The sequence below is a fragment of the Biomphalaria glabrata genome, chromosome 16, assembly GCF_947242115.1.
Source record: "Biomphalaria glabrata chromosome 16, xgBioGlab47.1, whole genome shotgun sequence".
NCBI lineage: Eukaryota > Metazoa > Mollusca > Gastropoda > Planorbidae > Biomphalaria > Biomphalaria glabrata.
This window is the reverse complement of record NC_074726.1, coordinates 30,561,127-30,575,712: the sequence shown is the minus strand read 5'-3', so window position 1 is coordinate 30,575,712 and position 14,586 is coordinate 30,561,127. Positions and strand designations below refer to the sequence as shown.

Below are 14,586 nucleotides of genomic sequence, written 5' to 3'. Positions count from 1 at the left end.
AACAACAAGTTAAGAGAGAAACAGCAAGTTAAGAGAGAAACAGCAAGTTCAGAGAGAAACAGCAAGTTAAGTGAGAAACAGCAATTTGAGTGAGAAACAGCAAGTTAAGAGAGAAACAGCAAGTTAAGAGAGAAACAGCAAGTTGAGAGAGAAACAGCAAGTTGAGAGAGAAACAGCAAGTTAGAGAGAAACAGCAAGTTGAGAGAGAAACAGCAAGTTAGAGAGAAACAGCAAGTTAAGAGAGAAACAACAAGTTAAGAGAGAAACAGCAAGTTAAGAGAGAAACAGCAAGTTGAGAGAGAAACAGCAAGTTGAGAGAGAAACAGCAAGTTGAGAGAGAAACAGCAAGTTGAGAGAGAAAAAAAAAAAAAGAAGAAAAAAGCGATGTTGCTGACAATGACAGAGAAAGATGAGAAGAAGAAAGAGAAAATTATTTAAAAAAAAAAACTTTAAAAAAAAAGTCTTCACATCTTCAATGTCGTAAACAAGTTAAAGAAAAAAACAACAACTACCAAATGTCGTAGACAATGACAACTCTTCAGCAGAAAGAATAAAGAAAAAAGCGGGGAATATTGTTATAGAGGAAAAAAAAAGCAGCAGAAGTCGGGAAATAGTTTACTTATTCCAAGTTTTGTATTTCCGATTGTTTGACTGGTTTGTAAGACATTTAAAAAAAAACTAAAAGAAGACTAGAAAGAAGACGCGTGGGGACTTTTCTGTTTGTGTGTATGTTGTGTGTGGGGATGTTTTGTGTGGGGAAGGTTTGTGTGTGTGTGTGTGTATCGGGTTGCATTTCATTTTAAGCTCTTTTATTATTTTCAGGGAAAATGCCGAATTATGTTTGCAATTAATTTTTTGTTAGAACTTTAGCGTTCTCTTACAATAAAAACTGTCTATAACTATTAAGGTTTTTTTTTTAAATTCTGGCACTAAATAAAAGAAAATCATTGACAGATTTGCTTTTTTAGATTGATCTACTTTCTAGACAGATCTACTTTCTAGACAGATCTACTTTCTAGACAGATCTACTTTCTAGACAGATCTACTTTCTAGACAGATCTACTTTCTAGACAGATCTACTTTCTAGACAGATCTACTTTCTAGACAGATCTACTTTCTAGACAGATCTACTTTCTTCTTATCTTATCTTATATTTTACAGACGTTACTTTAAAAAAATGAAGATAAATACGCTCAACGCATGTCATGTGTCAATCTAATCATGCATGTTAATCAATGACTTAAACTCTGCTAAGTCGTTGGTTTTCCAGTCTGGCTCAGGCAACCCATTCCATTCCCTAATGGCACTATGGAAGAAGGAGATATTTGTAGACAGATCTACTTTCCGATTCTCATGCTACTGTAATGTGATCACAGAGGTGCCGTTACCAGAGCTCCAAGGCTGTTTGTGGCGTAATAGGAATATGACGAAATGGTGAGGCCTTTGACCGCATATACTCAGGCATATAGCGTGTCCAGAACAGGAGGGATGCGCGATACGTACATGATATGACCCCATCGTAGTAAAGATCATTGGCATTGCGGAACCTTCAAACAGGATGTGAGTGAAGATCTCCAGATTCACGCCTGACAGTCAGGAATGACTGTCAACGGGATAACTTGAACATGTGTCGAGCGATCCGATTCCTTAATTGACTTTTTCGAAAGTGTGGGTGGCTTGGAATATGCTGTGATGCGTCGCAAATGACCATATGATTCTGTACTACACAGTAATGACCACATTGTTCTGTACTACACAGTAATGACCACACTGTTCTGTACTACACATTAATGACCACACTGTTCTGTACTACACCGTAATGACCACACTGTTCTGTACTACACAGTAATGACCACACTGTTCTGTACTACACAGTAATGACCACACTGTTCTGTACTACACAATAATGACCACACTGTTCTGTACTACACAGTAATGACCACACTGTTCTGTACTACACAGTAATGACCACACTGTTCTGTACTACACAGTAATGACCACACTGTTCTGTACTACACAGTAATGACCACACTGTTCTGTACTACACAGTAATGACCACACTGTTCTGTACTACACAGTAATGACCACACTGTTCTGTACTACACAGTAATGACCACACTGTTCTGTACTACACAGTAATGACCACACTGTTCTGTACTACACAGTAATGACCACACTGTTCTGTACTACACAGTAATGACCACACTGTTCTGTACTACACAGTAATGACCACACTGTTCTGTACTACACAGTAATGACCACACTGTTCTGTACTACACAGTAATGACCACACTGTTCTGTACTACACAGTAATGACCACACTGTTCTGTACTACACAGTAATGACCACACTGTTCTGTACTACACAGTAATGACCACACTGTTCTGTACTACACAGTAATGACCACACTGTTCTGTACTACACAGTAATGACCACACTGTTCTGTACTACACAGTAATGACCACACTGTTCTGTACTACACAGTAATGACCACACTGTTCTGTACTATACAGTAATGACCACACTGTTCTGTACTACACAGTAATGACCACACTGTTCTGTACTACACAGTAATGACCACACTGTTCTGTACTACACAGTAATGACCACATTGTTCTGTACTACACAGTAATGACCACACTGTTCTGTACTACACAGTAATGACCACACTGTTCTGTACTACACAGTAATGACCACACTGTTCTGTACTACACAGTAATGACCACACTGTTCTGTACTACACAGTAATGACCACACTGTTCTGTACTACACAGTAATGATCACACTGTTCTGTACTACACAGTAATGACCACATTGTTCTGTACTACACAGTAATGACCACACTGTTCTGTACTACACAGTAATGACCACACTGTTCTGTACTACACAGTAATGACCACACTGTTCTGTACTACACAGTAATGACCACATTGTTCTGTATTACACAGTAATGACCACACTGTTCTGTACTACACAGTAATGACCACACTGTTCTGTACTACACAGTAATGACCACATTGTTCTGTACTACACAGTAATGGCCACATTGTTCTGTATTACACAGTAATGACCACACTGTTCTGTACTACACAGTAATGACCACACTGTTCTGTACTACACAGTAATGACCACATTGTTCTGTACTACACAGTAATGGCCACATTGTTCTGTACTACACAGTAATGACCACATTGTTCTGTACTACACAGTAATACACAGATGACCTTCACCCATTAAACCACTTTTACATCAGATCTGAACGAAGTGGTCGTCTCCTTTCCATTAGGACTAAAACAGAAAAATTTAAAAATTCCTCCATCCCACTGTTGGTCAGAGTGTTACAAGATCATCTGTCATCATCGAGAAGTTCATAGAAGTCTAATTCATAAAGCGCTGGTTGTGAGTTTGTATGCGTTTTGTGTGTGAATGTTGTTCGTATTTGCATCTATAATGTTATTGTTACAGTAGTTACGCTGAGGTGGTCAATTGTTGTCAAACTGAATATCCATTTGATTTGGATCAATAAAAATTATCTTATCTTATCTTAATGACCACGTTATACAACTTTTTGCTTCCATCGCTATACTGTACATGTAGTTACATTGCTTACTTCTAATGTTAAATTTAAACCTACTTCAAACATGTCACCACTACAGAGTATCTCTGAGGCATTTTACATCTCGGAAGATTGTCTGTTTTTTTGCAACTCAAACTATAAAGAGGCCAATCCTTGATACATAGCTGCTGTCACAGGTTGGGCATATGTAATCACCAGGCGCCGTTGTACTTTCACCTTCTTCCTACTACTGTTGTGTATGACATCTGCGATCCGAGACCCTTCCTTTATGCTCTCTCTCCTCCATGTGGATCTGTCCAGTGCCACTTTTTTCCCAGCTGTTTGTGTTGATTTTGAAGAGCTTCTTGTCGCGGGTTGGTAGGCGATCACGTTGTCAGGGAGTAATTATGTAGTTGCGTGGGGAGGGCGGCGATCACACGGCACCTTCGACACGGAGGTCACGGATCACGTCGTCGGGGGGGGGGGAGGGGAGACTATTGCATGGGGGGGAGGGTCGATCACGTGGTCGGAGGCGTCGATGAAGCCTGTTACCTGAATTAGAGCACAGATCTCCCTTGAAGCCACACTTTGGTTCGTTGGCAGGTGTCACTCCATTGTTCAACGGCCATGGGAAAGATGTGCTGTTGAAGAAGTGCAGAGCTCTCTCTTGGGAGACATAGACGGCATATTTCTGCAATACAACAAAACATACGCCATGGGACATACATATAGTGCGTAGGATTGTTTATATATTAATTACAATGGGGCGGGAGAGGGAGGGCGATAGTCTTTTTGAACTGATAATCGTGGCATTCTTCTCTGTGTCCAGACGTCCTGTACTGTCACTTTCTCAAAACGTCATGTACTGTCACTTTCTCAAAACGTCATGTACTGTCACTTTCTCAAAACGTCATGTACTGTCACTTTCTCAAAACGTCATGCACTGTCACTTTCTCAAAACGTCATGTACTGTCACTTTCTCAAAACGTCATGTACTGTCACTTTCTCAAAACGTCATGTACTGTCACTTTCTCAAAACGTCATGCACTGTCACTGTCTCAAAACGTCATGTACTGTCACTGTCTCAAAACGTCATGTACTGTCACTGTCTCAAAACGTCATGTACTGTCACTGTTAATGTGTCCAAACGTCCTGTACTGTCATTGTCTGAAAATGTCATGTACAGTCACTGTCTCAAAACGCACTGTACTGTCACTGTACCCAAACGTTCTGTACTGTTAATGTGTCCAAACGTCCTGTAATGTCACTGTCTATAAACGTCCCGTACTGTTGTTGTATCAAAAAATCAAAACGTCATGTACTGTTGTTGTATCAAAACGTCCTGTACTGTCACTGTCTCCAAACGTCTTTTATTGAGGTATTGAAGAAAAGGTCCACTCACAACTCAAATAGTAAAACTTTTAATAACCCAATACAAATCTGTTGTAAAATATGTATATATATATATTTATAAATACTATGCCCCAATTTAACTCACTTAAATTTTAGAATTCTGCCCCACCTCCCGCATAAAGCCTGGTACTTTCCCAGGACCAACGCAATCAAACGGTGTTTCGAGGTTGTCTGCTCTAAAATATTTCCCTCTAGTATCCTGATATCTGGGGCAATCAAGGAGGATGTGTTCTACGGTGAGGTAAGAGTCACAGTACTCACACAGTGGGGGCTCTTCAGCACAGAGGAGTGTGTGATGTAGGTGTGGCCAAAATCCCAAGTCTGGACATGGTCGTGCTTCTACGCCTTGGCAGACCCCCACATGTGGACTGCCACCTGACATTCGCCACAACCCGACTTAAGTTGTTGGCCCTTGTCTACCATCGGTAGGCGACAGAGGTCTCAGGTCCGAGCGAGATTCCGCGTATAACTTAATTGTGGAAATATATTTTCAGTATATATACGCCCACATCTCATGATGTTTTTATTTTGAAATAGCTTTTCGATGTTTGCATATTTCGAATTGCCTTGCAAGAATTAAATTGTAACAATGATGGTTACTTTTTTTTTTTTTGAGTGTTCTATTTCTTCCCAACCCACATTCGCTATGCGCATGTGGCACACAAAAAGATCATGAAGTGGCTGCTTGGTCAAGTGGTGCGCGCTCTGGACTGTCGTCTTGATTGTCAAGGGTTCATACCCCGCCCGCAGACCTCTGGAGGTTTGACCTAGGATGTAATCATCTCGAATTCGAAAACAACGCCGGAAACATGTAAAATACAAACAATGGAACAAACAATCAACAAACAGTGGCGTTACCTGAAACAGTCCAGTGTTCGGATTGATGGCAGTGATGGTGACGTCAGAGTAGCGGTCACCATCTTTATTGACCGTGACTGGACCTAATAGACCTACAGTTAATGTGATGAACAAATTTGGATACAGCTCATTACTGGTGTTATCTTACAGATATACAATAACTGCAAAACTATAACAATAAATTATTACAGAATGTTATCGATGGCGGAAAAAATATAAATATTTGGTATTTTGTATTTGGTATTTGGTATTTTGTATTTGGTATTTTGTATTTGGTATTGTATTTTGTATTCGGTATTTTGTATTTGGTATTTTGTATTTGGTATTTTGTATTTGGTATTTTGTATTTGGTATTTGGTATCCGGTGTACAGAATATACGAAGTATTGATAAGCTTTTTAAAAATTTGTTTGATATATATATATATATATATATAGTCCCTCCGACAGCTTCTGCAACTGAATTGGTGCCAAATGTAATGCGAAGCGTTCCTTTGGATCTCATCAGCAAGGTCGAGAGAGGGACCATGACGCTTGGGCCACCTATGACCCCTTATCTAAGGCCCAGGAATGCGCCCCGGAGAGGAAACTCTGGTGCTGCTGCAAAGCGGCTAAAACAAAACGGGAGACACGTCAAGAACACAGATTAAATAGCTTCCACTTACGCTGCCTACAACGCATAATGTGCCTGGTCGTGCGGTTTGCGCTCTGGACTGTCGTTCAGATTTATCGATGGTCCAGGGTTCAAACCCTGCCCGCTCCCATCCCCCGTCGTCCTGCGGGAGGTTTGGACTAGGAAGTAATTATCTTCAACTCTGAAGGAACATCCGAAACATGTAAAACAAACATCTCCTGGAGGGATCATGTCTCCAACCAGGACGTTCTGAAACGGGTCAATATGCACAGCATCTATGCTCTTCTTACATAGAGAAGACTACGCTGGCTCGGTCATGTCACTCGCATGCCAGATGGATGAATCCCTATATTAAGTTTTGAAATGGCTGCTGTGTATTGTGTTCTTTACCCAAGAAAAAAAACAACAGTTTTGTGTTTACACTTTCAGGGTCTGTGTTTTCTCCACAAAAGCCCCGTCAAGTGTCACGGACGTTTGACCAGTGAGACATGTCTTGTGGACAACAGGTTCTCAGTCAAGTTGTCGGACTTTGGATTACCTACCCTGTACTCTAGCTTCATAGAGGATGTCACCACTCAGCCGTATAAATATGGTTAGTACTTAGTACGTGTAGTAGTATCGTAAAGTTCAAGCGTGTGTGTGCGTGTTTGTATCGGCTGAAAAGATTCTGATGTAATCATGAGTAGTCATGAGTCAGACTATTGCAGATGGTGGGATACAAAGTGGTGAATGAAGGATGAAGCTAGGCTGAAATAAGAACATCAAGTCGGAAGCGGAAGACGATTTCATGTGTTTATTATATGAAACCCTTACAATAAGCCTCTCCAAGACTGAAATCCTGGCACAAGATGTCACAGAAATACCAGCGATACATATTGGAAATCCCACACTTACAGTGGTGCAGGAATTCACATATTTGGAACAACAATTGCCTCAACCTAGACACTGAGCTGACAAAAAGAATAGGAAAGGCGTCTGCAGCAATGGCAAAACTCTCCAAGCGCGTGTGGAAAAATTGTCTACAATGCCTGCGTTCTGGGCATACTTCTTTATGGCAGTGAGAGTTGGGCAATTTACATGCGTCAAGAACACAGTTTTAAATAGCTTCCACTTACGCTACCTGCGACGCTTAATGTGTATCTCCTGGAGGGATCGTGTCTCCAACCAGGAAGTTTAGAAACGGGCCAATATGCACAGCATTTATGCTCTCCTTCAACAGAGAAGACTACGCTGGCTCGGTCATGTCACTCGCATGCCAGGTGGAAGAATCCCTAAAGACATCCTATACGCTGAGCTTGCAGAGGGAGTCAGACCCAAGGGCTGTTCAAGACCAACCTACAGACATGTCTGTAAGCGAGACATGAGAACCACGGGCATCGAACAAAGTATGTGGGAGGAGATAGCCCAAGACTGGACAGCAATGGAGACAGACTGTACATGCTGGTTCGAACTTCGCCAAGCGCAAAAGAAACGAAGCTGCGTCAGTCTAGAGAAAGAAGAAGAAAGCTGTCCTGTCAACTAGCCCTAGGACAGATGCATATACATGCACGAACTGTGGCAAACTCTGCCGCTCCAGAATCGGCTTGATCAGTCACTCCAGATTCTGCCCTGTTTCAAGACGAAACCAAAGCCATTGATTCAACTGGGCGCATCCATTGTCTTCTGAGACATAGAGAGCCATATCTACATACATGCATATACACCAGCGTGGAATTGAATGCATTTCTTCTTCGTGCTACCTAAGAGGTAAAGAAAGAGGCTCGATGAACCAGACCAACATGTACGCCACAAAGTACCACAACAGGGGCGTCATCAGAGATCCGTGTCTGGAGTGGCGGCAGAAGAATACTTGGTAAAAAGAACGCCCTCCACAAAGCTTATATCAAATCACTCTCTTTGTTTGTCTTGGCGGATTCTTTTACACGTTTAAATTAATTACCACTAATTGAGTTATTTTGTATTTTTTGATTAATCCATTTAATGTCATCGACAATGAATAATTATGCAAAATTTCAACTTGATCCAAAAATGGGAAGTGGGAGAAACAACGTGTAAAAGATTCCACCCAGACAGACAGACAGACAAACAGACAGAGTTGATATAAGCTTTGTACGAAAAGACTAAAACGCTAAAGAGTTATTTTTAGTAACTCCTTAGAAACTACAGAAATAGTTGGAGCATGCGCAGAGAAAGCTAAACATATGAAAGTAATTAAACAAACTCAATGTTTAGATTTCATTTATTTGTATAATTATCTCTGATGTACTAAAATGTTGGAAGGAAAGAGAAACGAATGTATTGACTCTTGGTTAATGGTTAATTAAATATTTCTCATGATGGGAAATGAAGTGATCAAATAATAAATAGGATTAAAAAAAAACTAATCTCTGAGTCAGTAAATCCTTCTTCATAGGTTAAGCAGTAAACACCTCAGACACGAGAGAGAGAGAGAGAGAGAGAGAGAGAGCTAAGGAGAGATTGGAGAGAGTGAGATGGAAAGAACTTAGCGTGTGAGAGACAAAGAGAAAAAAAGTGTATGTGTAAGAGAAAGAGACAAGGAAAGAGAGAGAGAGAGAAAAAAGTGTATGTGTAAGAGAAAGAGACAAGGAAAGAGAGAGAGAGAGAAAGTATAAGAATGAGAGAGAGAGAGATTAAGAGATCAAAATGTTGCTCCTACAATTGTAACTAGATCGATACCATTCACTTTGTCTTTTCTTACCATCGAATGTTCTGTTCCACATCTGCTTTGTAATACTCAATCCATCAAAAGGATTGCCTCCCTTGTCAATGGTTTCTGCCAGGACAGTGCCATAGATCCGAACAGCGTCGTAATACTGAGACAGAGTAATAGTAGGCTGTAGAGGGTTAAACAGAGCAAATGAGTTAGTGGGCTGTAGAGGGTTAAACAGAACAAAAGAGTTAGTGGGCTTTTTTTTTATTGAGATAAACATAACAAATGAGTTAGTAGGTTGTAAAGGGTTAAACAGAACCAATACGTTAATAGGATGTAGAGGGTTAAACAGAGCAAACGAGTTGGTAGGCTTTAGAGTGATAAACATAACAAATGAGTTAGTGGGCTGTAGAGGGTTAAACAGAACAAATCAACAAATAAACACAGATTTAACTTCAATGTAGATTTGTGTAGTATCACGAATGAATTTACAATTAGAGGAGATAACTCAATCTCAATAAATACACGTCTTTCTGTCTCTCGACTCTCCCTTGTTCTTCCCCTCTTCAGCTTTCTCAAGTGCGACAGACCTTTTGTGATTTCATCAGAATCTATTCACCCTATGCAACCAAAGCCATCCGCACTCCCTTACACACGGTAACACGAGAAACACGCACAAAGGTCAAGCAGAATACCACGAGATCAAGACGAGGTGAAATAGTATCCCCACACAACATCACCAAAAAAATAACTCGTATCTTTGGGTATTTAAGTTCCCCTTTTAAACCTGGCGTTCTCTAGGGCATATGGTGCAAATGTCAACTGTTTCTGGAACCCACGGTTTACGATGGTGTCACGTGGCCAGCACAACGACTAACCGCCTTTACTTTTACCCATTAGAGCTGGGTGAGCTCAGAAACGCCCATAGATCTCGAAATTAAAAATCCAAGTCTTCACCGAGATTTGAACCCTGGACCCACAGTGCGGAAGTCAATCGCTTTACCACTCAGCCACCGCGCCTCCCTTTTGGGTATTGAGATTATCCTATTTTGAATGTCGAAAAAAGAACCTAAATCAGCTTCTTCCGGGCAACGGTTGTCTGTTCTTATATGGCAAAATATGTAGGTCGAAGCTGGGACAGGGTAGTTACATGAAATACATAACTTCCTAAATATCTTCGGACTCTAAGAAAAAACAACAACATATTTTTATTATTTTAATTGGGTCTACGTACAGTTGTTTTGTAACCCTCAATTAAAAAAAATAAATTTGACACACCTCAAGTCATACACTGACTGGAGAGACTCGTTGGACTAGATTACGTGGATCGCAAGAGATACATGTCCAAGTCTGCTTATAGTCATTAATTCATTCACCTGTTTTTTGTATGTGAATTTAAAATACTTAATGTTGATGAATTCAACAACTTTTTATTCCTGGCATGTAAACTCGATTAACAAAATCAAAATTTAAAAAGTTTTGATTTTGCGTTGGCAAAATTATGCACACAAGGACTTCGTTCGCTTTGTATGTCTAACATATGTGTACGTAACTGTGTCTACAACAGAGAACAATAAACAACCCAATGATCATTAAGGTTGAACAAAGTCTGAACAATTTTAGTCTTAATTGTTGTGAGCACATGGAACTTACGTTTTTGTCTTGTGGGTTTATGACTATGTGAACTTTTGGAACCCCCGGGGTGAACTTTGAACCATTTCGCCTTTACGTGTGTTCAGAAATCTCAGATATTGATTCTTTGTTATAAACATTAAAAACTGATCTGACTACTCGCCTAGGCTCCTGCATTTGCGACAATGACTTTATAATTGATGAGCTGCGGTGGGTCTATTTACAATGAACAGCGGAAATGATCATGGTCTATTTGTACCGATAACTTTGACTTCGCAACAGTGTTACATATATATAGATATTAAATATATATATATTAAACATAAATGAATAGCAGCCACCAGGGACCAAGTTTTTAAGAGAGAAAGATGTGAATTAATTGCTACGAAAATAAGGGACTGCGCTGACCGGGGCCCAAACCAGTGACCCTGGAAACGACAACCCCGCCGAGCGAATTACGCACTAAGCGAACCTCTATACCATCGGAATGTCCAAAAAAAAAATTCTTCTGGTCCAGAGTCATTTCGCCCGTATGCAAATTACCACCAAAGTAGTCAATAGTCACATGCCCTAGCTAGCCCCTCCCCTCCCCCACCTCGCAGCATCCGTTCACCAACTTCAATAGAGCCGACACAGACAGCCGTAGCATTTAATTCACTTTCTCTCATTAAAAAAAAAACTTGGTCCCTGGTGCTGCTATTCATATATGTTTAATATATATATATATGTATCACATTTGTTTCAGCAGGGCCGGCCCTAGCAATTGCGGGGCCCTATGCGGAACGGATTGCGCGGGGCCTAGTCTGGGTAGGGATAAGCATAATGTCAAAATTAAGTTTATTTGAGTAAGAAAATACTTTCGTCTTTGCAATAATTTTTTATTAATTGAAAGGTCACAATGCTGTTTTTATTTATTGGCACCCCAAAAATGACAATATTGTCCATTTTTCATGACATTTTAAAAATTTCAGGAGATTTTTAGGACTTTTTCGTAAATTTAGCTTGTTTAGGAGATTTCCTGAAAATCAGGAGGCCGTGGAAACCCTGTTAGTATATGATGCTATGAAACCAATTAAGCTGGAGGATCATTTGAGATGATTCTTCCCTGATAAAAAGATAAAGGTTTGCAAAGCTTTCAAACACTCAAAGATAAAGTTCATAAAACACCCACAAAAATCTCTCTTTGACATGACATTGAGAAGATGATAATTAAAAATCTTACACAAACTTATATCATTAAAAGAATTTCATGTTTGGGTTCTGTGGCCGGTGTCTTGTTTTGGGCCTCTTGATGAAGAGTGAAATTTTGAAGACATGGTCGGCATTCTCTGGTGACACTCCAAAAGGGCAAAAGTCAATGGTCCCAATTTTGAGCTTCTGGAACTTATGTTTTCTTATTATGATGTGAACGGTTCTGATGTGAAAAATTATAGTTGGTCGTATCGGAATAGTTTATAAAAGGTGTCATCGAATGAGAGCTTGTCCATTTCTCGTTAGTACAATTGACTATTAGTTTCTTCATTTCTTCCGGATAGAGTGCGATGTTGAAGTGTGTATTTGTTTTCTCACATTTGGCAAGTGTGTCAGCCTTCTATTTCAACATTGGAGAACAGTGTTCTTGCTTTACAAGGTTACACAATTATGTTTTGTACAAAATCTTTTGGATGTTCCTTCAGATTATGTGGATAATTACATCCTAGCCCAAACCTCCTGACTGGAGATGCGAGCAGGCAAGGTGACTACCGAACGTCATTTCAGGCATCATGAGTTGTTTTATTCAGGAGGAATCAAAGTTTGTCAAGCTTTGAAGGACTTTTTTTTATATCGGCCATGAAAAAAAAAACTGTTTGGTGAACTTGGCTGATTCGCTAGCATGGTAGCTGTTAGCTCCAGTGCTCTTATATCTTCTCTGTGGTTGTCATAGAACTCATTAGTTATAATGAATTTAATTTTTAAATTATTTTTTCTCCTTTGGGCCATTAAATGAGTATTCCAGCTCTTCCGTTTGTGGTGGATTCTGATAACCATCCATGCAAACTCTGACCCATTGGTTGTTAGGGAAATGGATTTATTGAAGAGGTCACTAAATTCTTGAGCTCTGTTGGAATGTAGTCAAATATTTCTTTCTTCTTATGTAAGTCTTTGCAAACGACATATTTCTGCAATCAACATATTTCTATATACAGCTGGCTGAGTCAACCTTGTCTGGTAATGAGTTGTTTTTTTTAAATTATTATGGCTCAAGAAATCCACGAAAAACTGCTCCAAGTGAAAACTTTACTGTGATACTTAAGAAACATTAATATTTAATGTTTTAAAGAACTATTTCATGAAACAGCAAATCCCTATATGAAAAATTATTTCCGTAGCAACGGAAGGTGAGCTTGCAAGCCTTTAAAAACAACAAGTTTCCAATGTGTTTAGTGATTGTATGCTATACGTATTAACTGTTATATAATGGGTTTTAATGTGTGCCCGTTAAAAGATTTATTTAAAAAAAATGGTTCAACTTAAAATGTAGTTTTAAATTATGTGTAATTTGAAATTGATGAATTTTCAAAAATTCAATATAACTTAAGCAGGGTGTCTACTGAAAACCAGAAAACATGGCAAGGGGTCTACGAGAAAAAAAAGTTTGGGAACCACTGCACTAAATCATCAGCTAAATCATCCATCCTCTTGCGACCGTTTTTTTAGCGGATTGTTTTAATCAATGGGAGAAAAAGGTTATTCATTGGTCAACGATAAAAAGGGAAATAACTCCCGATTGTTTGTGGACACTGAATCCAGTCGTGAAATAGAGTTATTCGTTCTTTTTACAAAGCTTTTATCCACTCATTCCGTCTGTCTGTCTGTCACAAATTTTACAGACGTTATTTCTCCCGCTTCCAATTCTCGGATCAAGTTGAAACCTTGCACAATTATTCAATGCTTCATATAAAAAATATGAATCGATTAACAAAAATAACCAATTAATTAATTAATTAGTGGTCATTAATTTATTTACATAGGAAGTGATACAGTTTTGGAAGATTGTCGTTGACCGTCGTTTACCTGGTAGACAACTAAACCGCTGTAGGCGTATTATATCTTAACTTATAAAACTTACAGTAACTTCTTTGTGAACTAATCTAAATAGAACATTTAGTACAATAGAAACAAATTTTAGCTTGAGATGAAATGAAATAAATGTAGTAGACTTTAGTCATAAGGTAAAATTGTATTTTGAACAAAATCTAACTCACTACAAAAAACACGTCTTTTCACTCTGGCAATCTGGAGTCGTCTGTTTTACCTAGGACCGCTGACGACAGTGCCGCTTAACTTGCATCATTCACACTACATAGCCACCAACTAATCGCTAGCTTCTTCTCACCGTCACCATAGAAAACAACACACACACACACACACTAAGATATATGACTGTCAATGTGCAGTTCTTTCCCTTATATAAACTTTGTTTTTTTTTAAATAAGTATATATATATATATATATATATATATATATATATATATATATATATATATATATATATATATATATATATATATATATATATATATAAATATATATATTTCTTTACGTCGCCCAACCATGCGGGACACCAGGCACGCACGGCGACTCTCCAAACTTCGATGAAAAAGTCATGGAAAGATAACTCTTTTATTTCTGCAAGTCGGACTAGAGTTATCCCACGTAACTTTCGCGGCTTAGAAAAAAAAAAGAGTGTGGGAGGGGGGTGGAGAACAAGTAATCTTCGCACTGTATAGCGGCGTATGCCACGCCGCGGGTCGGCTCGTTTTATTTATTTCGCTTGTTTTTTT

The 14,586-nt window shown here is 39.2% G+C and overlaps 1 protein-coding gene across 1 annotated transcript in view; it reads right to left on the bottom strand.

The window, feature by feature from the left end:
* LOC106080306 (atrial natriuretic peptide receptor 1-like) overlaps positions 1-14,586 on the bottom strand; it is a 90,925-nt gene that overhangs the window by 30,911 nt on the left and 45,428 nt on the right. Inside the window, exons 7-9 of the mRNA XM_056013580.1 lie at positions 9,179-9,314; positions 5,828-5,919; positions 4,109-4,247 (exon numbers count right to left, since the gene is read on the bottom strand). Coding sequence (XP_055869555.1) covers positions 4,109-4,247; positions 5,828-5,919; positions 9,179-9,314 — 367 coding nt within the window. The remainder of the gene's footprint in view (positions 1-4,108; positions 4,248-5,827; positions 5,920-9,178; positions 9,315-14,586) is intronic.